This window comes from Bos javanicus, chromosome 17 (genome assembly GCF_032452875.1).
Source record: "Bos javanicus breed banteng chromosome 17, ARS-OSU_banteng_1.0, whole genome shotgun sequence".
Taxonomy (NCBI): Eukaryota; Metazoa; Chordata; class Mammalia; order Artiodactyla; family Bovidae; genus Bos; species Bos javanicus.
The window spans coordinates 54,936,268-54,961,266 of record NC_083884.1 but is presented as its reverse complement, the minus strand read 5'-3'; the positions used below and the strand labels follow the sequence as shown (position 1 = coordinate 54,961,266).

The 24,999-nt window shown below is 38.4% G+C and overlaps 3 protein-coding genes across 8 annotated transcripts in view; 1 reads left to right on the top strand and 2 right to left on the bottom strand.

The window, feature by feature from the left end:
• The window catches only part of RAD9B (RAD9 checkpoint clamp component B), a 28,727-nt gene extending 21,295 nt beyond the window's left edge, over positions 1 to 7,432 (bottom strand). Inside the window, exons 1-4 of one of the 3 annotated variants that reach the window (XM_061383833.1) lie at positions 7,248 to 7,432; positions 5,242 to 5,312; positions 3,244 to 3,393; positions 2,303 to 2,417 (exon numbers count right to left, since the gene is read on the bottom strand). In XM_061383833.1, the coding sequence (XP_061239817.1) occupies positions 2,303 to 2,417; positions 3,244 to 3,393; positions 5,242 to 5,312; positions 7,248 to 7,284 (373 nt within the window). In that variant the 5' untranslated portion in view covers positions 7,285 to 7,432. Of the gene's footprint in view, positions 1 to 2,302; positions 2,418 to 3,243; positions 3,394 to 5,241; positions 5,315 to 6,984; positions 7,228 to 7,247 lie in introns of those variants that run through there. The other 2 variants (XM_061383832.1, XM_061383834.1) reach the window with 2 other exon arrangements.
• A 50-nt stretch (positions 7,433 to 7,482) lies between these two features.
• VPS29 (VPS29 retromer complex component) lies at positions 7,483 to 14,716 on the top strand. Of its 3 annotated transcripts, XM_061383848.1 has the most exons (5): positions 8,053 to 8,228; positions 9,584 to 9,595; positions 11,827 to 12,018; positions 13,734 to 13,969; positions 14,211 to 14,716. In XM_061383848.1, the coding sequence occupies exons 1-5, from the start codon at positions 8,142 to 8,144 to the stop codon at positions 14,326 to 14,328; spliced, it is 645 nt and encodes a 214-aa protein (XP_061239832.1). In that variant the 5' UTR covers positions 8,053 to 8,141; the 3' UTR covers positions 14,329 to 14,716. The 3 variants fall into 3 exon arrangements, with proteins under 3 accessions (XP_061239831.1, XP_061239830.1, XP_061239832.1); XM_061383847.1 differs by lacking the exons at positions 8,053 to 8,228; positions 9,584 to 9,595 and adding an exon at positions 7,483 to 7,574; XM_061383846.1 differs by lacking the exons at positions 8,053 to 8,228; positions 9,584 to 9,595 and adding an exon at positions 7,499 to 7,586.
• Positions 14,717 to 16,005: 1,289 nt separating this feature from the next.
• On the bottom strand, positions 16,006 to 24,791 carry FAM216A (family with sequence similarity 216 member A). Of its 2 annotated transcripts, none has more exons than XM_061383841.1 (7): positions 24,387 to 24,791; positions 22,935 to 22,975; positions 19,848 to 19,963; positions 18,889 to 19,018; positions 18,628 to 18,808; positions 17,671 to 17,753; positions 16,006 to 16,361 (listed from the first exon to the last, which is right to left on the bottom strand). In XM_061383841.1, the coding sequence occupies exons 1-7, from the start codon at positions 24,476 to 24,478 to the stop codon at positions 16,243 to 16,245; spliced, it is 762 nt and encodes a 253-aa protein (XP_061239825.1). In that variant the 5' UTR covers positions 24,479 to 24,791; the 3' UTR covers positions 16,006 to 16,242. The 2 variants fall into 2 exon arrangements, with proteins under 2 accessions (XP_061239825.1, XP_061239827.1); XM_061383843.1 differs by having other exon boundaries at positions 22,941 to 22,975.
• Between the last annotated feature and the right edge of the window lie 208 nt (positions 24,792 to 24,999).

The window sequence follows — 24,999 nt, the reverse complement described above, 5'->3', positions numbered from 1 at the left end:
TTGTGGGCCCTCACTGGTATAAATCAATTGATGTAATCTTATCTCCCTTGTGATTGAATTTGGTCCAGATATGGCAATAAGCCAAGGCAATTAGAGAATGGAATTCCTGTGGTCCCCCAGGATTAGTTTAGGTTGGTCCAACCAGAGCCAAGCCAAGTACTTTTGCTCAATGCATGTATGAGGTATAACTCTCACTCCTCTTATATGAAAGAGCAAGCATGTGGCCCCAACAGCTGCTGCTAGAAGTCACCTTATTATTAAAAGTTTATAAGAGAAGCTGGACTTAGTATAAATCACATGGAGGAATGTAGAGCTGAGAGAATTTTAAAAGGAAGGAGAAGGAGAAGCAGCTGCTGCAGCCTGGACCAAACCACCCCTCTGATCTAATTTTGAACTTTTAGCTTATATGAGCCAAAATTCCTCTTTACCGTTTTAAATCAGTTTGAGTTGGATTTTCTGGGTGTTTTTCCTTTCTTTCTGTTACTTGTAACTTAGAGCATCCTAACTCATACAATTTCCCAACAAAAGCTATTAAAAATCTACCAATCACAAATATGTATTGGACATTAATCAAGTCACTTGAGACATACTTAAGAAACTGAAAACTTAGTACTGGTGATACCTATTTGAAACTATGCCAGGTATTTCTTTAAACATTGCAGAGCTATAACTTCCTATAACTCACTGAATCTTCACAAAAACCCTAGAGGCCTGTATTACTATTGTCCCCATTTTACATAAGGGAAACTGAGGCACAAAGTAAAATAATTTGCCCAGTGTCTCAGCAAGGAAGCAGCAGTGCAGGTTTCCACCCCAGACCTTGGGGCCTCCAGAGTCCATGCTCTTTATTATCATGCTATATATGTTTAACCATGCAAAATCCTATATGCAGATTACACCACCCTTATGGCAGAAAGTGAAGAGGAACTAAAAACCCTCTTGATGAAAAGTGAGAGAGGAAAGTGAAAAAGTTGGCTTAAAGCCAACTTTTTTTCTCAACATTCAGAAAACTAAGATCATGGCATCTGGTCCCATCACTTCGTGGGAAATAGATGGGGAAACAGTGTCAGACTTTATTTTGGGGGGCTCCAAAATCACTGTAGATGGTGATTGCAGCCATGAAATTAAAAGACGCTTACTCCTTAGAAGGAAAGTTATGACCAACCTAGATAGCATATTAAAAAGCAGAGATATTACTTTGCCAACAAAGGTCCGTCTAGTCAAGGCTATGGTTTTTCCAGTGGTCATGTATGGATGTGAGAGTTGGACTGTAAAGAAAGCTGAAGAATTGATGCTTTTGAACTGTGATGTTGGAGAAGACTCTTGAGAGTCTCTTGGACTGCAAGGAGATCCAACCAGTCCATCCTAAAGGAGATCAGTCCTGGGTGTTCACTGGAAGGACTGATGCTGAGGCTGAAACTCCAATACTTTGGACCTCATGTGAAGAGCTGACTCATTGGAAAAGACCCTGATGTTGGGAGGGATTGGGGGCAGGAGGAGAAGGGGACGACAGAGGATGAGATGGCTGGATGGCATCACCGACTCAGTGCACGCGAGTTTGGGTGAACTCTGGGAGTTGGTGATGGACAGGGAGGCCTGGAGTGCTGCGATTCATGGGGTCGCAAAGAGTTGGACACGACTGAGGGACTGAACTGAACTGAACTGAACTGAAAATCCTATATGACTACAACATTTGAGTATCTATCTTGCAAGGCTGGGAGGCAGGAAATCTCTTTTACAACTTGATGTATCAGAGAGAATGAATGAAGGTCTTGGCTCCTATAATTGAGGGACTGGACTCAGAGCACTTCTAATACAAGTAGGCATTATTCTTTTTCTGTTCTTGGCAAGGAACACTGTTACCAAGGCACACTTACAGAATATCATCCAGCAGTTAGTTAATTTCAGAATAATCAATTGTTAGAGTTCAGATGAACATTTAAAAAATTGGTCTGGGGACTTCACTGGTAATCCAGTGGTTAAGACTCCATGCTCCCAATGCAGGGGGCATGGGTTTGATCCTTGGTTGGGGAAATAAGATCCTATATGGCAAAAAAAAAAAAAAAAAAAAAGCCCAACTGGTCTGTACTTAGGCATAGCCTGTGCCACTGATAAGCCAAAAAAAGAAAGAATTAATACCAGTCATCTCACAATACTTCTACAAAGAAAAGTACAAGAATATTTACAACCTCCCTACCATAGACTACACAAATTCTAAGCAATATTGCAGTCTGAATATTCTAAACATGAACAATATTAACAAAAAATGCACATACTTTAAACTAGATTTAACTATACCTACCATGTCTGCAGAAGAATTGAATAACTACTTTGCACTTATCAGATCTGGTAAATATTTTGCACTTCTCCACATTTTTCTCTAGGGAATTCAGACATCTAAAGATGGGCAGAATTGACTGTAATGCAAACACATTAGAGAACAGCACATACTTAACATGGTTGCTTAATTACTTTTTAAAAATCTAACAAGAGTATTTATATTCTTTTTTTTTTATTTTATTTTTAAACTTTACAATATTGTATTGGTTTTGCCAAATATCGAAATGAATCCGCCACAGGTATACATGTGTTCCCCATCCTGAACCCTCCTCCCTCCCCATACTATCCCTCTGGGTCGTCCCAGTGCACCAGCCCCAAGCATCCAGTATCGTGCATCGAACCTGGACTGGCGACTTGTTTCATATATGATATTATACATATTTCAATGCCATTCTCCCAAATCATCACACCCTCTCCCTCTCCCACAGAGTCCAAAAGACTGTTCTATACATCAGTGTCTCTTTTGCTGTCTCGTATACAGGGTTATTGTTACCATCTTTCTAAATTCCATATATATGCGTTAGTATACTGTATTGGTGTTTTTCTTTCTGGCTTACTTCACTCTGTATAATAGGCTCGTTTCATCCACCTCATTAGAACTGATTCAAATGTATTCTTTTTAATGGCTGAGTAATACTCCATTGTGTATATGTACCATAGCTTTCTTATCCATTCATCTGCTGATGGACATCTAGGTTGCTTCCATGTCCTGGCTATTATAAACAGTGCTGCGATGAACATTGGGGTACACGTGTCTCTTTCAATTCTGGTTTCCTCATATTCTTAAATGAACAGACCTGTCTTGCACGTAATTTAAACCAAGTATTAAGAACAGGATAGGTGTTATACCCTATATATTGAGCATTTCTACAACAAGAGGAAATCAGGCCCTCTTACACTTACCTTCATTCCCAATCTGCAATTTAAATTCAATATTATGTCAGTAGCATTCATTTTCACTGAGGCTGACCATTGATAATGTTGAAAAAACACAGGAGAGAAGAGGACACATCCATATGCTGACCGACAAGAATTCACAGATCTTAAAGCAAGCTAGAAAAATAAAATAACAGCCATATAGGAAAAGAAATCAGCTTTCTTTAATGGTTAATTTAAAAAAATTCTAATATGTTTAGCATATCATTGAAATGCATTCAAGTAAACTATGGGATGTTAACTGCAGTATATGGACCACATTATACGTATGAATGTGAGAGTTGGACTGCGAAGAAGGCTGAGCGCCGAAGAATTGATGCTTTTGAACTGTGGTGCTGGAGAAGACTCTTGAGAGTCCCTTGGACTGCAAGGAGATCCACCCAGTCCATTCTGAAGGAGATCAGCTCTGGGATTTCTTTGGAAGGAATGATGCTAAAGCTGAAACTCCAGTACTTTGGCCACCTCATGCGAAGAGTTGACTCATTGGAAAAGACTCTGGGAGGGATTGGGGGCAGGAGGAGAAGGGGATGACAGAGGATGAGATGGCTGGATGGCATCACTGACTCGATGGACATGAGTCTGAGTGAACTCCGGGAGTTGGTGATGGACAGGGAGGCCTGGCGTGCTGTGATTCATGGGGTCGCAAAGAGCTGGACACGACTGAGCGACTGAACTGAACTGACTGATACATATGAATTATAATATTGATATAATATGAACTGCATTATACAGTGTTTTTTAAAAAATTATTTATTTTTTTGGCTGTGCTGGGTCTTCACTGCTGCATGGGCTTTTCTCTAGTTGCGGCAAGCGGGGGCTACTCTCTAGCTGGGTCAAGTGGGGGCTACTCTCTAGTTGCAGTGCATGGACTTCTTAATGTGGTGGCTTCTCTTGTTGCGGAGCATGGGCTGTAGGGAACATGGGCTTCAGCAGTTGTAGCATGTGGACTCAGCAGTTGTGGCCTCCGGGCCTCAGGGCACAGGCTCAATAGTTACAGCACAGGGGCTTAGTTGCTCCACCGCATTTGGGATCTTCCTGGGTCGGGGATCAAACTGGTGTCTCCTGCATTGGCAGGTGGATTTGTTTACCACTGAGCCGCCAGAGAAGCCCCTTTAGAATGTGTTTGTAATTTGCATATGTATACGCATATGTGTCCATATCTATACTATACCTATAGGTTTTAGGTCTAAAATCCTGCATGTGGAATTTGTATTTTTTGTTTGTTTTGGTAACAAGAACATATTTTTAATTGCAAAAATGTAAATGCTCACAGGTACCTTAACTTCAAAGTACAAAGTGATCAAAGGCAATAATACGAAAGGCAGTAAAAAGACTGCAACAAAATGGCAGTCTTAACTTTGTCTAAGGTAAGAAATTGTTAGTCAGTCAACCATTAATACTTCCACTTGGGAATGCAGGCCCCAAACTAGAGATCTTCTGAGTTTTCAAGAGAAGCAAGAAATTCAGATTTTTATGTGGACTCTCTCAAATACTGTTAGAAAATTATTTCAATTTTTTAAAATTGGAGGATAACTGCATTACAATATCGTATTAGTTTCTGCTGTATAACAATGTGAATCAGCTGTAAGTACACATATTCCCTTCCTTCTTGGCCTCCCTCCCACTCCCCCATCTCACTCCTCTAGGTCATCAGAGAGCACCAAATCACACTCCCTATGTTATATTTCAATTTTTAAAAAAACAGTGCAGGCCCCACAAAACATTTCTGCAAATCATATCTAGCCTCTTGACCACCAGTTTGTGATTCTGGCTTAAATCAATTTTGTATGATTTTTTTAAGTTTACCATGCTCTAAATGTATTCAGATATGTAAAATACAGATCAACAGTGAAAGGGATAATTACAATTTCTGGATTTCCTAGTTAACATTCAATCTGGACTGGGATCTTTAAACATCATCTTTTGTCCTTACTTGATGGTCTATGAACTAAATTTCTTACTTACACCTTTTTCAGAGGGGTCTAGCCACAGCTCATCACTAACTCGCGAGAGAGCTTGGATTGCTTTCCCAAATACTATGGAGAAAAAGAAAGATGCTGTTTACATTCTTTCAAGCAATAAAAATAAACCATAGAACTACTTCAGCATTCACAGGACTTGAGATAAATTCACAAAGAACAGTGTTTTATAGACTAATGCTACAAACTGCTTTAAGAAATACAGTATAATGGCCTTGGCAAAATTCCAGACACATAATAAGTGCTCAATAAATTCACAGATTGGGTGTGTGAAATAATAAAATGCAACAAAATCCTTTCTTTCTAGATGTTAAAAATGTTGCATGGAATTACTGTGGTAAGCTAATTTCCATACTAAAGCATTTTTAAACTTGGTTTAAATGTATACCCCTTACTGCAAAAAAAAAAAGTGTGAAAATAGAGCATACAGAAAATGGTTCAAAGGGTTTTAATAACTTCACAGGTGGCAAAGTCAAAACAAGTTATAAGAGAGAAATTAGAGGCATTCAAGATATATCTCTGATGCTTGAGCATGGATCGTGCCAGATCTTGCCAGAAAACACAGTTAGATGCCCTGTCATAAAGAATAGCTAGACCTGGATGAAATACTAGTCTGATTTGGTATGACACTGTTAGTGTTCTTAAAAATTACGAATAAGTAAAAAATATATATATAGCAAACAGATATGGGATACTATGCTTCAATAAAAAAGGATGGCTATATCAATCCATGGAAAAGTAGAAAAAAAGGAAAAATAATTCTAGAATGTAAAGTCATATTATGCTTAAAAATCAGAGTTGGGAGCATCATACTATGATTGATCCAGTGGTTAGGACTCTGCACTAAGATCCCACAAACCACATGGCATGCTAATAAAGAGAGGGGGGAAGAAAAGAATCAGAGCTGGAGGTGCCGGCCTCAAGCTGAGAACATAGGACGACTAGGGAAAAAAAGAAAGTGGCCCTTTTTTAACACTTCACATTCACCACTTTTTCCTGGAGCTAGCTAATGAAGACCTTTTGTTCATTCAGTTAATATTCACTGAGCCCCTAGCAGGTTCCAAGAGTATACGCCAAGGCAATGGGGGTATAGCAATGAACAAGGCAGGTTTACAGTTCCCACCCTCACAGTGCTTAGGTTCTGGAGAAAAAACAAAATTAAACAATCATACAAATTATCACTTACTGAGAACTAAGGTACACACTGCAAAAAAGAACTTTCTAGAACTCTGAAAACATGCAACAATGGGGATCTTTTTCTTTCCTTTCCTGTTCATTAATACTGGTCCATAGATGCCCTCAACACTGCGGGAGCCAGCTGCGACACAAGATGCCTTTCAACGATCATTTTCAGATTATGATCTGTAGAAAACCGTTACTTTTCGAAACAGAGACTTTCTGGAGTAACTTACATGTTTAAAGTACCATTTATAATAAGGATTAGTTCTTTTACATTACCATTTGTTACTGAGCTCTTTACCCGCATTTCATTCCTACAACAAATACTATAATGAAGATGCTGTTATTATTCTCATTTCACAGATGAGGAAACTGAGCCCTGAAAGGATTCAATGGCTTGTCCCAGGTCATACTTTTAAAAATGGTAGAATTTGGAATAAAAACGAGGTTTATGCTTTTCTCATCGCTTTAAAATACTTTTAACTGTCCAAGCGTTATTTTTCCCAATTTCCCACACAGTCTTTCTCACCCCGAGTTTAAGGCCTACCCTTCCACTACCTGTCCCGGTGCAACTTCATTTAATGGACATCTATGAATATAAATAATACGCATAAATAAAAGCAGATGAGCCTTCATTTGCACCTCAGAAGTTAACAGGACCCTGGGTGAGTGGATGCTGGCTATGGCCAGGCCTTCTGTCCCTTAGCCATAAAGGCAAAGGTCAAGAAATGAGACGACGGTGGAAACGTCCCCACGCCCACAAACCCTAAGCTTTCCCTTTTTTACACAGGAAGGCAAGAAAGGCCTCTGCACCTTTCACCTGACTGCCGCTCATCACGCATTTCAGCATGGCTGCAATTCCTAAAAAGCAACGTCACATGGCACGCCTCAGAGCGAGGGCCCCAGATGTTGCCCGGATGTTGCCCGCGCTTCGAAACTTCGCGATTTTGCCCCCACCCTATTTGCCAAAGAACAACTTCGCTTTACGGCGGAGAAGGGCCCGCGCGGGCCTCCGTAGAACAGTCTCTTGCCGACCTCTCTTTTCATTGGTGTTGAACGAGGTGGGCGGGTCGCCGAGAAGTGTGAGGAAGAGAAGGCGGCGGCGATTGTGGTGACTGAGCGGAGCCCAGTGACAGGATGGTGAGTACCGCAGTTGCGACCACCGAGGCCTGCCTCTCGGCTGAGGTTCTGCGTTGTTGGGAGCCGCTGGGAGTCACTGGGCGAGGGCTTGGGTGATCCTGGAGGCCGTGACGGGCGCGACTGCGGCCTGGGCTGGTGCCTGGGGAAAGGCAAAGGAGGAAAGAGAGCGGCCACCTCTGGGTGCGGCCAGCCCGGGCCTTGCATCCCAAACCCAGGGGCCAGAGGACGTCCGAAGGCGGAAAGGGCCACTCTCAGCTGCTGCTTCTGTCACGAGACCCGCACGCCCGAGCCGGGGAAGGAGGCTTTGGGCCTGTGCCTTGAGAATCCCCGAGAAAGGAGCCACGGGATCCCCTCCGTTTCCAGACGTTTCCTAGCTCTTTTCCCGCAAAAAGTACCTCCCGCTGCTTGGTAACCCACTGGTTACCACCCCCATGTGGCGAAAACTGGCTTCTCGGATGCAAAACGGGAAGAAGCGAGTAGAATTCTCTACCCATTTTAATTTGCTGTCTGGGGAAAGGGGATAATAAGTCTCCTTTCTCCCTTGAAATAACGTGAGCTGCCATTGAAATGTGGCGGTGTACCCTCAAAGGACTGGATTTGGCTTTTAGAATTGCTGGAACTACTTGCTTCTTCAGGAGACTGCGACCTTTTAGAGTAGAATTCCTTAGTGGTTTTCGAACTGATTTTGTGAGTACGTATGTTCTTCTAGTTAAAGGGCCATTATTGGCGGTCAAGAGGAGTTTGGGAAGCTTTACCTCATTGTCCATCGGATTGCCCCGGACCGGCCCATCACCCCCATACCCCCAATAAGTCGGTACCCCTAAGACCTTCCTACGTGAAAACTTGGGAGCTGCTGCTGGAGAGGCCTAATAGCTGTACTCAGATTTTCAAAGTGCCCTTGATTTTCTGAAAAGTTAAGAACGGTTTGAAAAGGAGCTCTGATGATCTTGGTTTTTGTTGATAAAAAGGGACTCCTCTCTGTGATGAACATCCAGTGCATTTTTAAAATAAATCATGATTCTATAACAAGCAACCTTTAAGGTGCCTTATAAACGTGACATTCGTGGTCTGTGGTTCTTTAGTTCTTTGTATATGTTAGAGACTCTAATCTCACGATTTTTGCTTCTAAACAGACTCCAGATTAGAGTAGTCCAGTTAGCATTAATTTTGAGACATCTTATCGCAGGGAGAAGATGAAATTTCCTGACATGATTTAAGTATTCATGTTTCTGAGGTTTTTTTAGGTAGATTTTCAGGGTAGTTGTACTGAAGTATCACTTTTCATGTGAAATAGAACTGGGCAAGGTTTAGAGCATTGATGGATTCTTTTACAATTAAAAGCATTTTATTTGGTAAAGAGACTAAAAATGTTTAATATTCAGCAGTATCCAGAGTCTGTGGGTGACAAATTTAGGTGTGGGGAAAAGTCCAGTTTTAGCTGGAGGAGGGTGTTTGCTTCTATCATCCAGTATCTGGTGACTTGATGATGTATTCATAGTGCTGTGTTAGATCTTCTGTACAAAATAATGACCTAGCTGCAGCATAATTTTCAACTACTAGAATTTTAAACATGAGAATTAAAATCAATGTATTTAAAGAATAATTAAGCCTAAAGAATCCAGAAAATGTTAGCTTTCATTTAAGCTTATCGTTGGTGAATTTTCCAAATTGTTTTGTAAAATTCTAAACAGAGCAACAAAACAAAAGGGATAGGCATCAAAGTGGAGAGTGAGATTAAGAAAATTAGAAAAGATTGTAAATGTGTGTGTGTGTGTGGTATTTAATAGTACAGCAAATGGTTCTTTTGGTATTGTTTTGAGCAAAGCTGATTTTTAACATTTTCTTTCATAACACTCAGAAATCATTAACAATTGTTTGCTTATTCATTTGATGAGTTTTTTGTTCTTTTTTGGTTTGTTTCTTTTCGTTGCTTTCTTTTAACATTGGTCATGTTTCACCCTTTTTTTTTTCATTCCCCTGTCTGCAATCAACTTCTTCATTCCACTAAGGCTGGGCACAGAGTAAGTTTCTTCTCTTAGCTCCTACTAACAGTGGTGGTGGGGTGGCTGATTACTGGGATTTCACCCTTTTACAGTCTATCAAATAGCAAGTAACCAAATTTTCTGTGCTTTGATTAGATTGGTTCTTTATTTGAATTTAACAAGACTGCCATTTCCAGAATCTTTTGCCATCTTAAAAGACTCTATGTAATCTATGTCTAACCTGCACTGTCAAAGTGTGGAATTTGGGCAAAGACGCTGCTCAAAGTATGACATTTGTTATGTGATACTTTTCCCCATATAACTTCATTAGCTGCAGGAAACCAGAGTCCTAGTAAGGATCCTTATTAATCTGAGATAATTTCTTTGTGGCCTTTCATTGTTACATCTTTAAACTGCTAATAGTGTAGGTACACTTGGGCATAATCTACAGTACATTATATGATTCAGGTTATTGATCATTATAAAGTATCACATTTTATGAATGTTCGTTCAGCCACACTCAGATTGAACAGCTCATTCATGATTAGTCCCAAACATTTTCAACCTGTTACAGTCATATACCCTTAATTTATGAGTTTGAGGTTCTTTTTTTTCCTTTTAATATAGAAATTTGTTTTTTTACCTTTTTCTTAAATGCCAGCTTCCCACATTAACTATGCACTTCAATCCATATCTGAAGGGATCCCCCTCTAAAGATGAAGATTGTTCTATCTGCAGGTACTTTTGTATTGATTACCACTGAGGGTGGAAGCTATGTGGTGGTTTTTAGTTCTATAGATGTTTTGTCCACTGAGATCTGGATTGAAACAATATAAGTCATTGAGCAAATACCAGCTGAAACTACTCTTTGTAAAGAAGCTTATTTAATAATTTCTTTTAAAGTGCACAGGTTTTGTTACCTTGTGTTACTTTGGTTACTGTATGTTCTGTTGACATTTCCTTTTGTTTGTGATCATTTTGATACTTGTTGCAAGATGAATCAAGCTTATTGTGGTAATAATTTTAACTTCACACCTTTCGATTAATTTTAATTTACAAAGTCTGTGGTGGCCAAACTTTTCTGTTTATCTTGTTTAAGACAGTTAATATTTTCTTTGGTAACATCAAGGAATAGTCATACCTTCTTTGAAACCAGTCAAAGGGCTTCTACATTTATGGATGGGACGTCTGTGTGGGAAGACATCCTGTTGTAGAAAGAAGGTGCCTATACTGTCTATGGCCATACCACCCTGATCTCATCTGAAGGTTCTTATACTAATCCACGTGGAAAAATTGATTCTGTTGCCCTCCCTTTGGAGGGCAGATAACTATTTTTATATGACCTTTTTGACAATATTCTGTTAAATGATGTATACATGTCGAATCTTGAAATTTTAAAATTAAAAATTCACAGAATTGAGGTTAATTCTTTTGTATTTATGTGCAGAATTTGTTTTTATCATCTGAGATTGTGTTCCAACTCTAAACCACCTCCTGCTGAATTATCATTTATTTGGTTGATCTTCCTTTCTTTTTTTAATGCTCTAATGTACATGAAAATTGTAATTTGTCATTTTAAGTTTGGGAACTAAACTGAGGATATATAGGCAGTTTAATCCAGACAAAAATATGACAGGATTTCTAACAATGAAAGAAAGAGAGGATAGCAAAGATTACAATTCAAAAGCACATTTGTCCTACTGAAACTCTTTGAGGCATAGGCTGTTTTTATTTTTCTGTAATGTATAGTTAATATTTTAAGTAACAAATACTGTAAATTTTGGCTACTCTTCCTCCAAATAGTTGTCAACATAGTAAATTATAGAATTAACTTTTTTCTCTATCATAATTTTAACCATTCTTTTTATTAATGTCCCTGGAATCAATATGTTTTACATTTAAAACTGCAGAAATATGAATTACCATATCAGATTCCATAGGGCTCAGTAGTGTATTTTTCATTTTTCAGTTTTTTTATGGAGTTTTAATTTTATAGGTCTCTAAATGAATTACTTTAGAAAGCTTGGTTTTATTCTAAGTAGAATGGTTACTTGTATTGTGTGCACACCTATTTATGACCAAAATAAACTAAGATTGATTTAGAATCACATGTATTGTTAAAATGTTCATGATAGGAACTGTGTGAATAAGTTCTGCTCTTTGGGGTTCTGAAGTCTCTGATTAATTTAAAAGAGGAGTTATGGGAGGAGAATATCTTATTTTGAAATCATGTTTAACATTACACCTTTTCTCACCTTGACACTTTAAAGTTGGTGTTGGTATTAGGAGACCTGCACATCCCACATCGGTGCAACAGTTTGCCAGCTAAGTTCAAAAAGCTGCTGGTGCCAGGGAAGATTCAGCACATTCTCTGCACTGGAAACCTTTGCACCAAAGAGAGTTATGACTATCTCAAGACTCTGGCTGGCGATGTCCATATTGTGAGAGGAGACTTCGATGAGGTGATGTACTTCGCTTTGCCTTCCCAAATACTTCCTTTTTCTTTTTTTCTGTTGCGTTGACTATATATTCATGAAATATTTCCTTTTCTTGATTCTTATATATGCATAAGCTTTATTTTTTAGACCAGAGTTGCTCAACTGTTAAGGTCTTTTTTTTTCCCTAGTGTTCCAGTGAAAAAGTATGCAGAGTTTGAAAATGGCTGATTTTAGACTGCTTATTAAACGTTACATACTTGTTCTAACTGAATTGATAACGGTTTTGTTACTATTTTTTGTAGTGTTATCATTTAGAATGCAAAGGTTTTGTTAGGAATTTAACTGCCACCACCTCCGCTACCCATTCTAGGCCACCATATCACTTTACTGTGTCCAACTTCCTGATTCTACCTCCGTAGTTTGATTGCTTCCTCCATAGTTTGTTCTCCAAGTAGCAGCCAGAGTGACCTTTTATAGGTGAAGTAAGATCACATCACTTCTCTGCTAAAAATCCTACCATGGTTCCCAGTCTCAAGGGTTAACTATAAAGAGGCATGAAGGAGTTGTGAGGAGCGGGTAGACTGTTTTGTATCTTGATTGTGGCAGCACCACTATATGTATTTGTCAAAACTCCTTGAGTTGTATACCAGAAAGAGTAATTTTCCTGTATGGAAGTTATATCTCCATAAATCTTGCCTTAGAGAAAAAATGAGTTCTAAAGTTCCAACTTTGCCTATTAATTAATACTGAGATTTTAGGCAAGCTATATCCTCTTAGTTCCCTACTATGTAAATAAGATTGGAATAGATGATTTTTAAGACCCCTGCCAGTGTTAACACTGTATGATCAAGCTTAGTAAACTTGACTCTAGTGTGAAATTTTTATTTTGTATTTCTGGAAATAGAAGATTTTCATAAATTATTTAACTTCACTGGTGCTCCTTTTTTTGCAGTTAAGTTTGAATAAACTAGAGTTGGCATGAAGGTAGGATGAGAGTTGGGGGTGATGAAATAGGAAAGGGCAGACATCTTGTCAACAGAGTATAGGTTTGGATTATTAAAAATATATTAGGAGTTCTGTTTGTGATATGCTAGTTTCAGCAGCAAGAATTAAATTTTTTTTTGCTTCTAATTTGATAATAAATTCACCAACCCTGGAGCCATATTTCCAGGGTTTAGATCTTGGCTTAAACAGTTAATCAACTGTGACCTTAGGCAAGCTGTGTTAACCTCTCTGTGCCTTATTTTCCTCATCCATAAAGTGGAGGTCAAAATGAAACCTACCTCTCAGGGTTGTTTGTAAGTATTACATAGGTTGACATTTATAACCTCTTAGAAGAGTGCCTGGTTCATACTAAGTGCTACGTAAGTGTTAACCATCATTACTATTCTAAGCCATTAACTATTAAAGCCTGGGATGTAATTTCAACACATCCTAGCTTACAGGTCATATTCCTTGGATTCTTAGAGGAAACACAAATTTGGGGGAATTACTCTGTAAAGAACTCATAGTCTATAAAAATAAACTCAATAAAGAGATTGTGTGATAAATTCCAGTTCTCCTGAAGGAAGTTATGCTTTGAGCAGTTACAGCCTTAGATTGCGAAGAAATCAGATATTGAACAGATTTGTTGGTTGTGGAGCACTGTTTCAAAACACCCATATGAGATTTAATATTTAAAAGTTATTTATAAACATCAGTATCTCTAAAATATTTTTTATGTCTATTTCGTATTTTAGAATCTGAATTATCCAGAGCAGAAAGTTGTGACTGTTGGGCAGTTCAAAATTGGTTTGATCCATGGACATCAAGTTATTCCATGGGGAGATATGGCCAGCCTAGCCCTATTGCAGAGGCAGTTTGATGTGGACATTCTTATTTCAGGACATACACATAAATTTGAAGCATTTGAGCATGAAAATAAATTCTACATTAATCCAGGTTCTGCCACTGGAGCATATAATGCCTTGGAAACGTGAGTAGTATGCAATTTTGGGGTTTTATAAAGTTAATAATTGAACATGTGACATTTCATAAAAGATAAATGTGATTATTTAAATAATTACAGCCTCTGTGGCAGTATTCTATTGGTGATTATCTTTAATATGTCTAACAACCAGATTTCTCCTTGAATCCCAATTGTCATCCTAAGTTGAAATTTATAATGCTATGGCTTTTTAATACAAAACAATGACATTATTTATATTTTCTTCCAGAAACATTATTCCTTCATTTGTGTTGATGGATATCCAGGCTTCTACAGTTGTCACTTATGTGTATCAGCTAATTGGAGATGATGTGAAAGTAGAACGAATTGAATACAAAAAATCTTAAAGCCAGGCCTGTCCTGTTGATTTTTCTGCTGGGCTTTTTTTTTTTTTTTCCATTCCCCTGTTCAACTCAAGTAATTAAACATTTAAGAGCCACAAAATTGTATCACTTTTATAATATTTTGCAGTAAAATATATCATCTTCTGTTAATACAGTGTTGGAGCTTCTTGTAAACTGTAAGATTATATTTAGTTTAAGTGTATGATTTCTATGAAAAAATGTTTACCACACAGTAAATGGTCACACGTTAAGAAAAATTTATCCTTGTAAATATCTTCATAGTTGATATTTGGAACTTTATTACCAAAGTAGTGCATGAAGAGGAAGAACCTAGACTTTCTTGTATACATTTTTCTCTTCTCCAGTAATAAACAGTTACCTTTCATTTATACTTTGTTGGTTAAACTGTGTTTTAATTTTTAAAAATCATGAAAATAAGAGGCCAAGTGAAACTGCAGACAAGTGTTACAGTGATAAGGTAGATGACTTTTCAGAGCTCATGCCTTAACAACTGTTCTAGATCATAATGTTGGACTCAGGTTTTATTTTCTAAATAGTATTTGACATAGTAAATCCAGTGATTTTTCAGACTGTGTTAAATGCCCTGTTCTTTTAAGTTTAAACAAAATTTTGCAAACATTAATGTTTAATTCAGGAAGATACATGCACCCCAGTGTTCATAGCAGTATTATTTACAATTGCTAAGATATGGAAAGAACCTAAGGATTCATCAACAGATGAATGGATGAAGATGTGGTGAATATTACTCGCCATTAAAAAGTGAAATTTTGCCATTTGCAGCAACATGGATAGACTTGGAGGGTATTATGCTAAATAAAGTCAGGGAAAGACAGATTACTGTAGATATCACTTGTTGTGGGGTCTAAAAACTAAACTAGTGAATATAACAAAAAGGAAACATGGATATAGAGAACAAACTAGTGGTTACAGGGGGAGAGGCAAGATAGGAATAAGGGGATCAAGAGGTACAAACTTAAAATATAAATAAATAAGCTACAAGGATATATTGTATAACATAGGGAATATAGCCAATATTTTATAACTATAAATGGAGTATAACCTTTAAAAATTGTGCATCACTATGTTGTATACCTAAAACTTACATAATGTATATCAACTATACCTCAAAAAATTTAAAAAAAAAATTTTTTTTAAACACTGATGTTTAGAAGGCAAGAACACTATAGAGTGAAACACCCAGGACCTATCTCCTTTAGGATGGACTGGTTGGATCTCCTTGCAGTCCAAGGGACTCTCAAGAGTCTTCTCCAACACCACAGTTCAAAAGCATCAATTCTTTGTCGCTCAGCTTTCTTCACAGTCCAACTCTCACATCCATACATGACTACTGGAAAAACCACAGCCTTGACTAGACAGATTTTTGTTGGCAAAGTAATGTTTCTGCTTTTCAATATGCTATCTAGGTTGGTCATAACTTTTCTTCCAAGGATTGATATTTCTAAGTTCAAGAAGTTAATACTTATTGAGCACCTTCTCTACAAGGCAGGGTATTCTCTCTATCAAAGGCTGTTCTATATCAGCATATTCAGAGTTTTCCTCAGCCTGAAGGAAATACTTCTAGGATATTCTAATGTTGCTATTTTAGGACTTGTAAACAGAATTATACAATGCATTTGTCAGCTTTAAAGAAAATTCAGATTTTAGGTGACAATAAATTTTAATTGTATCTAGGAATACAAGCATGTATTACACATAAATTTTATTACATAAATATCAGTAGTGCATGAAAGTACATCATACTTTTTATATTGTGGTAAAAGTTTCTGAACAAACTAAAATTACTTGAATAACAATACTGTCTGTCCTAAATGTAGAGAGAGGACACAATTCACAATCCCTTCCCCCACCTTTGGCACATCATCAATACTCAGGTTGTCAAGTTAACATCAGATGTTCTCCCTGTTCTTCAATGGACATTGATTGCATACACTTATTTAGTAAATCTTCTTCCTTTTTTTCTTCATTCATGTATGATTCAGAATCATTTGCAGAAACTGAAGGGAAAATAAGAATCTATAATGTCTGTTTTGGAAATAAAGTATTTCATCCTGAAAATTGAGATTTGTATTTAAGAACAAGCTTCAAAATGACCTACCTTACTAATAAGCGTTTGCCATAAACTTCCTGTAATTTTCAAAATTTCATGACTTCCCCCTCCCCCTAAATATCTCACTTTTTAAAAGTAAGTTGCCTAATACTGTATTCAAATCAGGTTATATTATAGCAAATTCTTTGCTACTAAGTCCTGTTTTCCCATTGCTTTGCAAAAATCTTTTCACTGGGGGAAGTTACAGTTTTAGTATTCTCCATTCCTTAAGTTTCTTCTTGTTTCTTTTCTCTTGGCACCACAGGGACTTTTCCTCTGTCTGTGGTTTCCTTCAGGTGTTCTTTTTGGAACTATGCTTAGGTTCTACCCTGCCCTTTCCCTCATTTCTTGGGTAGGCATAGTTATGTTATTTACAGCAGAGCTGGGCAGTGCTGTCACACAGCAGTGGGATAGGGGTTCAGAAGGCCTAACTTCCCTACTTCCTACCCACTTCCCTCCTACTGTGGTAGTAACTAGGTAACTGTTTAACTTCCACTTAATCCTTTCCACTTAATCGTTTCCACTTTATCAATTCTGAGAAATACTTCTGAGCATTCAGTCTTCCTTCCTCTTTTGCCTTTTTCATTTTGTCATACTTGGGGTAGAAGGATCCTTTAAGCCAGTCCTTCCTAAATGATTTATCTGAGTAGCTCTGCAAAATTTTGCTAATAATAATTGGTTTGCTTCCTCTGGTTTGTTGAATATTTAACAAAATGGAATAGGTGATATAGCCCTTTGTTAACTATTTGACTCATACAAAATTTGCTATTAGGGTATTTCCCTGGTGGTTCAGTGGTTAAGACTGCTTCCACTGCAGGGGGCACAGATTTGATCCCTGGTCAGGGAACTAAGATCTCATGCTGCACAAGTAGCCAAAAGTTTTCAATGCTATCTGTCAGAAAATTACACTATCTCATAAAAGAACTGCTGTGGCATGAAAAGGTCATGTTTATGGCTCTGAGTTCTGACAAATTTCATTGTTAAGTCTCTGGCCTTCACTATAATATCTTTACTTAGAAATACACTGAATGTTAACTTCCCTGACATGTTCTTTTATGTGGAAACAGAAATCGATTTCATGTTTTGTTTGGAGCAATGTAAGCAAATCACACTTCAAAATTTTTAATGTCTTTTCTAATAGAAATGGAGCTATATTGGGTTTAATATTTTCAAAGCATAACATTTTTAAAAACATATATTAAAAATTCCACATTTACCTGATTGCATGAACGGTCTGCCTGGTTTTCTAAAAATCTTCAGTGATTTACATCTTGTTTTAGATGCATATCCAGTTTTTAAACTGTAAGAAAGAGAAGCATCTTAATTGGAACTAGCAAAGTGCACAGTTGTCTAGTATATGTGGAAGACCATACAAATTTTTATTAAGCTGCCGGCATCACCAAAGAGACTCTCTTAGCCCCTGAATTCTCACATGACTTATTAACCCTGAGATGCAAAGCTATCAGTTGTAGCATAGGTTGAATAATCAGGCATCTTAATCTCTTTTTTCCTTTTTGGTTTATAGTATTCCCCTGTGCAGAAGCCACCGTATACTACTCCTTTTGGAAGAGTTTGTATTATTTTGAATTTAAGTGGGAATCATTTAAAAGGGCTCTAGCTGATAGAAATTTTTACAATTCCACAAAATTCTAAAAGCAGTAGCAGGACTTGTGGCAGAGTGGCTAAGAATCTGCCTGCCAATGCAGGGGACGTGGATCCGATCCCTGGTCCATGAAGATTCCACAAGCCACAACTACTGAGCCCACCCTCTTCAGCCCCTGAGCCACAACTACGGGAGCCGGCCTGCTGCATCTGCTGAAGCCTGTGCACCAAGGGTCTGTGCTCAACAAGAGAAACCACCTCAGTGAGAAGCCAGTGCACTTCATCCAAGAGTAGCCCCCGCTCGCTGCAGCTGGAGAAAAGTCCATGCAAAGCAACAAAGACCCAGTGCAGCCAAAAATAAATAAATAAAATTACATATATATATATAAAAAAAAGTAGCATATCCCAGTTAGCTCAATAAAGAGGCCATAAGATAGCACTTTTTTGTGCCTTTGTCCAACCTATTCTGAACTTAAAGCGAACTTACAAGGAGCATGAGATATAACATCATTTAGCTACCCTTCAAGTAAAGTTGGGGGTACATTTTTTCTCTGAAACAAAAGGAAACAGACCCTTCTTTGTTTCTCACTGGTCGCCAAAGCGAATGTTGTATCATCTCAGGTGCAGATGCAGCTGCAGTGTTAGGAGGCCCCAAGTCCTCTCTCTCCAGCTGGTGTCGCCATGTAGTACAGGGGTAATGCTGCTTCTGTGAGTAACGAGAACTGAGGTGGCCCCTGTGATGAGTGAGGACACCTGTACACAAATCACCTGTGTTAGAATGCTCTCTTGTTTCTTGTGAGAACTATTGAGAAACTACCTGGAGGTACACCTGCCTGGTTTTTGGGAGCTGCGCTGGATCACATGCATGTAGTGCCTCTTCATTAAAGTCCTCAGATAGTTTGCATTATAGATCTTAGCAACGCTACACAGGTAGTGCTTCTCGACTAAGGTGAGGTCTGGATGCTAAAAGACAAAAGATGTATAGCTGCATTGTAGAACAGAGGTTGGCAATATTCCATATCTGAAAGGATGAAATGTTCAGGAGTGTCGTACCATCTGTACATTTTACTTATGCAAATTCAACTATATTAATCTGGCTCAAAAATTACCAATTTGCACACCTCTTTAATAACCCTAATTTACATTGCTATAGAGAGGTTAGTTCTGGCAGCTATGATCTTTAATAGGTAATACAGATCAACAGTCATGAAATACTTGTTGCCATTTTCTTGCTTGCTTTTAATTTTAGAGTCCTTGAGCAAAATCTTTATGAGGTTGGGTTTCTATCTCTAGAGTGGAACTTTCCTCAGACATCTTTGTGCTTGGGGCACTAAGCTTCCAGAGTGAAGATGTACATTAAAGCCAAAGTATCACAAAGCATGAAAATATTCCTATGAAAGGGAATCTATAATGATAAAATTCTTGCATTGATTCTTGAGTTTACCCAGCAGATATTTATGGACTCCTCCCTGGTGGCTCAGACAGTAAAGCGTCTGCCTGCAATGCGGGAGACCTGGGTTCCATCGCTGGGTTGGGAAGATCCCCTGGAGAAGGAAATAGCAACCCACTCCAGTACTCTTGCCTGGAAAATCCCATGGACAGAAGAGCCTGGTAGGTTACGGTCCATGGGTTGCAGAGTCGGACACGACTGAGCGACTTCACTAAGACAGTGTGCTGGGTATACTTGTGTTCTACAGTGCTTTACTCTCTGAACCAGATTCAATAAAAAGTTCAACTCTGAATACAAAGACTATTAGCATTTAAATAAAATATTGGTACTTAGTTAGCATACCTTTAGAAAGGAAGGCTCTGTCATTGACTTAGGGGTGTGAACTGTTTGAGGCATTTTCCATAACTCTTGCAGCTTGGTTCTAGGCGAGTTCACTTTGTGTCCATCTTTGATTCTGTCTGTAGGCAAGGACATTATAATGTGACTCTTATGAGCAAAGATTGGTTTAACAATTACTAAGATCTATCTGTTTACATGTGTCAGTAATTATTCTGGAGTACTAGTTTTAGTCAAACTGTTAAATTTGAAGAGACTTTATGATTGCCATGTGGTTTTATTTATTTATTTTTTGCCATGTGGTTTTAGAGCACACAAAAAATCAAAGACATTTATAAATATTTACTATATATAATCATTACATCTGGACAAAATTATTTTGAACTCAGCTGAGATGCAAAGGACTGATGCTAAAGCTGAAACTCCAGTACTTTGGCCACCTCATGCGAAGAGTTGACTCATTGGAAAAGACTCTGATGCTGGGAGGGATTGGGGGCAGGAGGAGAAGGGGACAACAGAGGATGAGAAGGCTGGATGGCATCACTGACTCGATGGACGTGAGTCTGAGTGAACTCCGGGAGTTGGTGATGGACAGGGAGGCCTGGCGTGCTTCGATTCATGGGGTCGCAGAGTCGGACACGACTGAGCGACTGAACTGAATTGAGATGCAAACTGTTGACAGTATACTTCTTTAGTTCATTGTATGTCAGACCACACTAAACAGGAATATACATGCAGGACTTGTGCTTTTAAAAGATTTTCAAAAATATTTTATCATTCATTTGACTTCAGGATGTAGTTTCAAAACTTTATATTAGATGCAACATAGAATAACACACATTTTGTCCCTTTAATAAGGCAGTGTTAAAATGAAGAGCTTTGCAGAAATTAATTAAAACTTATTTTACATAATTTCAGTTATTTCATTGTTTCAAATATGGATGTGGGTACATTAAAGTAATTGCCTTTAATAAAAATAAAAGTTGAGATGTTTTTGCAGAAGAATGGAAAGTAGTTTTTAGCCTCACATATGTTAAGATAACTCAGGATTACTAGCAGTTTGGGGAAAAACAGTGCCTGGCAAAGTTTAATCAGAAAATAACTTTTTTACATTCCGATCCTCCCCATACACTTCCTCTCTCCAAGCAACCACTGATGCATTTTCTATCACTATAGCTTAATTTCTTGAGTTTGTTATAAATGGAAACATACAGTATATATTCTGGTTTTGTCTGACTTCTTTCGCTCAACATAATTATTTTGAGATCTATTTATGTAATGTGTAACAATAGATAGTGCCTTTTTATTCTTGGGTTTTATTCCATTGCATGTATATACCAGAATTTGATTATCCATCCACTTCTTGATGGAAATCTGGGTTGTTTCCAGTTTGGGGCTATTACAAACAAAGCTGGCAGAACAAATTCCAAGTTAAAAATCTGTACGAGGTAAACTAAATAAGCACAGTTTTGTTTCCGTTATTATTGATAACAAAGCCACTGTAATTTTACATATTAAACCTTAAATTTAATTACTTCTTCAAGATTTTGGGAAATTGGATGGTTAGTGCAGATAACTAAGAACTACATTTGCATACTAAAGGACTAGCTGATTTACCAACAAATATAAAATCGTCCAGAAATTACATTATTATGATCCTTAAAACATAATTTGGAATCTGTAATAATAAAATGAACACCAATTCAACATACTGAAAGTTTATTTTTTAAGCCTTTTCATATCATAAGTGTGGAGTAATTATCTAAGAATATATTTTGTGTGTCCTTGTTAACAGTTCTGAGGTGCATATTAGAACTGGACTAAAATTTAATTCCTCAGAAGCTTAGCATTTCTTTACAGAAAATGAAATCTTTAAAAACAATAGTTAAACACAACAAACAACCCAGCTGAAAATGGGCTATGGACTTAAATAGACTTTAGACGTCTTCAAAGAAGATATACCCGTGGTTAATGAACACATGAACAGATGTTCACTATCACTAATCATTAGGGAAACGCAATCAAAATCACAATGGGATATCACTTCATATCCATAAGTATGGAAGTGAGAGAAAGTGAAAGTGAAGTCGCTCAGTGGTGTCCAACTCTTTTTGACGCCATGGACTGTAGCCTGCCAGGCTCCTCCATCCATGGGATTCTCAGGCAAGAATACTGGAGTGGGTTGCCATTTCCTTCTCATCAAAAAATGAAAACAAGTGTTAGCTAGGATGTGGAGAAACTGGACCTCTGTGTGTTGCTGCTGGGAATACAAACTGGTGCAGCTGCTGAGGAAACAGTAATGGCAGTTCCTCAAAAAATAAAACAGAATTGCCATGTGATTCAGCAATTCCATTTTAAAACAACCACATGTATATATAATAAAGTTATGTGGATATATGCATACACACACAAATATGTGTGTTTTTCCTAGGTAACTGTAAGGACTATAAATTTTCCAATAAAAAGCAAAGTGAATTCAAGTTTTATACATCATTTGAATTGAAATTGCTCACCCACAAAAAGTTAGTGAGAGGTCTTTGGGGGCCTGTCTTAACCTCTTACCTCCAGCAGCTATATCCTTAATGTCAAGTGAGAGGAAAACAACAGCACTGAAAAATATTTTATGTTCTTTGAAGTTGTACAATTGAGAATTTTTTCCTTCAATCTTTGTATTAATATTAATATAAACCCCAGGTTATGTTCTGTCCTTTCAACCAACATCAGTTATAAACAGTTCTTTTCAGATTCACTGCAATTTTGAAGTACTCTTTTGATGGGCGGTATTTTATTTGGGTGCTCCGGGTCTTAGTTGCAGCATATGTGATCTAGTTCTTTGCCCAGAGATCAAACTTGGGCCCCCTGAACTGAGAGCACGAGTCCTAGCCACTGAACCACCAGGGAAGTCCCTGATGTGAGATATCTTAGCAGGAGACAGAACCTGCTGGATTGTTCTCTGAAAATCTTAAAAACTGAGTTTACCAAAGATGCTAATAAAGACTTTTAAAAATTCCATTGTGTTAGTATTTATAGCAAAATTTATTTCTCTTAGCCATATTATTGATGCGTATTATCTGCTTTATATACTCTACTCACCAGTACCTTTGGAATTCTGGTAATAAGAATGTCCAGCTGACCTAAGAAAAAAAGGATGTATATAATATGTAACAATTGACAGTTGTATAAACATTAAATAAAGTATTTTAAATGAAAAATACGGACAGTATTACATATGCTTTTTACTCTCCATTTCCATCAGATATAATGTCTTGCAAAGCCTTCTCCTATAATTCTGGTTATATCCTAATGACTCCAGGCTTTTTCAAAGTGAATTATCAGAGATTTTTACCATACTATATATAAAGTATTTACTTTAAGCCAGATTTGGCCTTAATTTTACAGCCTCAGAATCTAATTCCTACACTGAGCTCAATGAAGTAATTGGGCTTCTGTACTATCCATGGTATTTTCTTCCTTTATTCTTAATAAAATTATTATATGTAATTTAAGGTGAACTGGAACTAAGTTGGTCTAGAATGTTTGTACAGTTCATTTTTTCGGTTCTCAAATTAAGACAAAACACTCCCCTTTTCCTCTTCCTACAATTTTTTCAATGTCCAAGAATTCATTGATGCTCTGATATACTAGGATCCAGAACTTTGCTAAACACTCTGAAGAGCAGAAAAGAGGAACATAGCACCATCCCATCTTTAGAAGTCATCAATGCACCAAACACATAAATATATTTTTAAAGATGGCCATGGGTGCAGCAGGAGCCATGACTATGGGCTTGAGAGGAACATCCGGCAGTTCTCACTTTTAGGGAATAACTGATGCAAGGGATGAGGTACTGCCTCCAACAGCAATTTCACCAACTATCTTCAGCGTCCAGGAAATAATAGTAAAAACCCAATGGCAGAAACCATTACAATATTGTAAAGTAATTGTTCTTCAATTAAAAATTAAAATACAAAAGTTTCCACTAAGCAGTTAAAAAAAAAAAAGTAAAAACCTGCTCAAAAGGGTTTATGAAAAAGGAACTATTGAGTGAAGAAAATGCCAAATTCAAGGTGCCTCTAAAACTTGTCTCATTACAGATTTTGAATCTCAATTTGACATAAAGATGACTAATGTCACACAGGGAAATGATTTGTTGACTTGGAAGCGCTCCTTTGAGCGTCTATTCCCTTGGTGCCTCCCTAACCCCCCACGCCCAGCCTGCCAACCCCTTTTTGTAGAAATACAGTGGCCAGACGGCAAACGTTCAAGCAGATTTCGCAGCGCCCCCTGGGGCACAAGAAGCACCCAGACGACCGTCGCAGTCACTGCGTTTAGTCAGTCATTGCACCAACCCTTGTCCTCAGCTTTCCTCAGAAGCCCGTCCCCTAAACTGAGTCGGCCACAACAAAGGTTCTCCCTTCCTCTCACTTCAGTACACTAGGGACCAGTCCACAGGAGCAGCCAGCTCCCACCCCCTCGTCTACCCCGGGATCACGACCAAGGGCTGACGGCCATCCTCCCAAAACCCTCAGGGCCCCGCAGCCTCACCCGCCGCCGCCACCCTCGGCCCTGGCCACTGCAGGCGGCTCTGTGGAAGAACTGCATTCCGTCCAGTCGGACACTGGACCCTGGTTGGGCATCTCCTCTCGGGTGCCCTGACCGCGAGCTCTCTGCGAGAGACGCTTTCCCCTCTCCCCTCCCCTGTCAGCACGCGTGCGTCAGGCCGGGAGATATTGGGGGTGAAGAGGCAGACGCCGGATTCTAGCCCCCTCCGATGAAGTCCGGACACTGCCCGAATAGCTTCGGAGAAGCGGGGAGGGCAGACCCAAGATCCTGGAATTAAGTTGGGGGAGGGGTGGGAGTTCATTAGTTGATTGCGCGTTTGTTCATTTGCGTCTTTTTGTAAAAGGGATGCGTCGCAGAAAGGAAGTATACTTTCCCTCTAAAACGAAAGGTGCCTTTCACCTCAGTATCCAGACCCTCTGCAAATTTGCAAATCTTGAGGGTCACCATATAAGTCAAACAGCAGTACACAAACCAGGGACCGAAGCACCTGGCTGAGGGATGAGGAACGTTGTCGGTTGTCCGTTATTACCAAGGCAACCAGACCTTGCCAGAATCCCAACGGTTGATTTCCGCCAACTACTTCTGCGCACGCGCA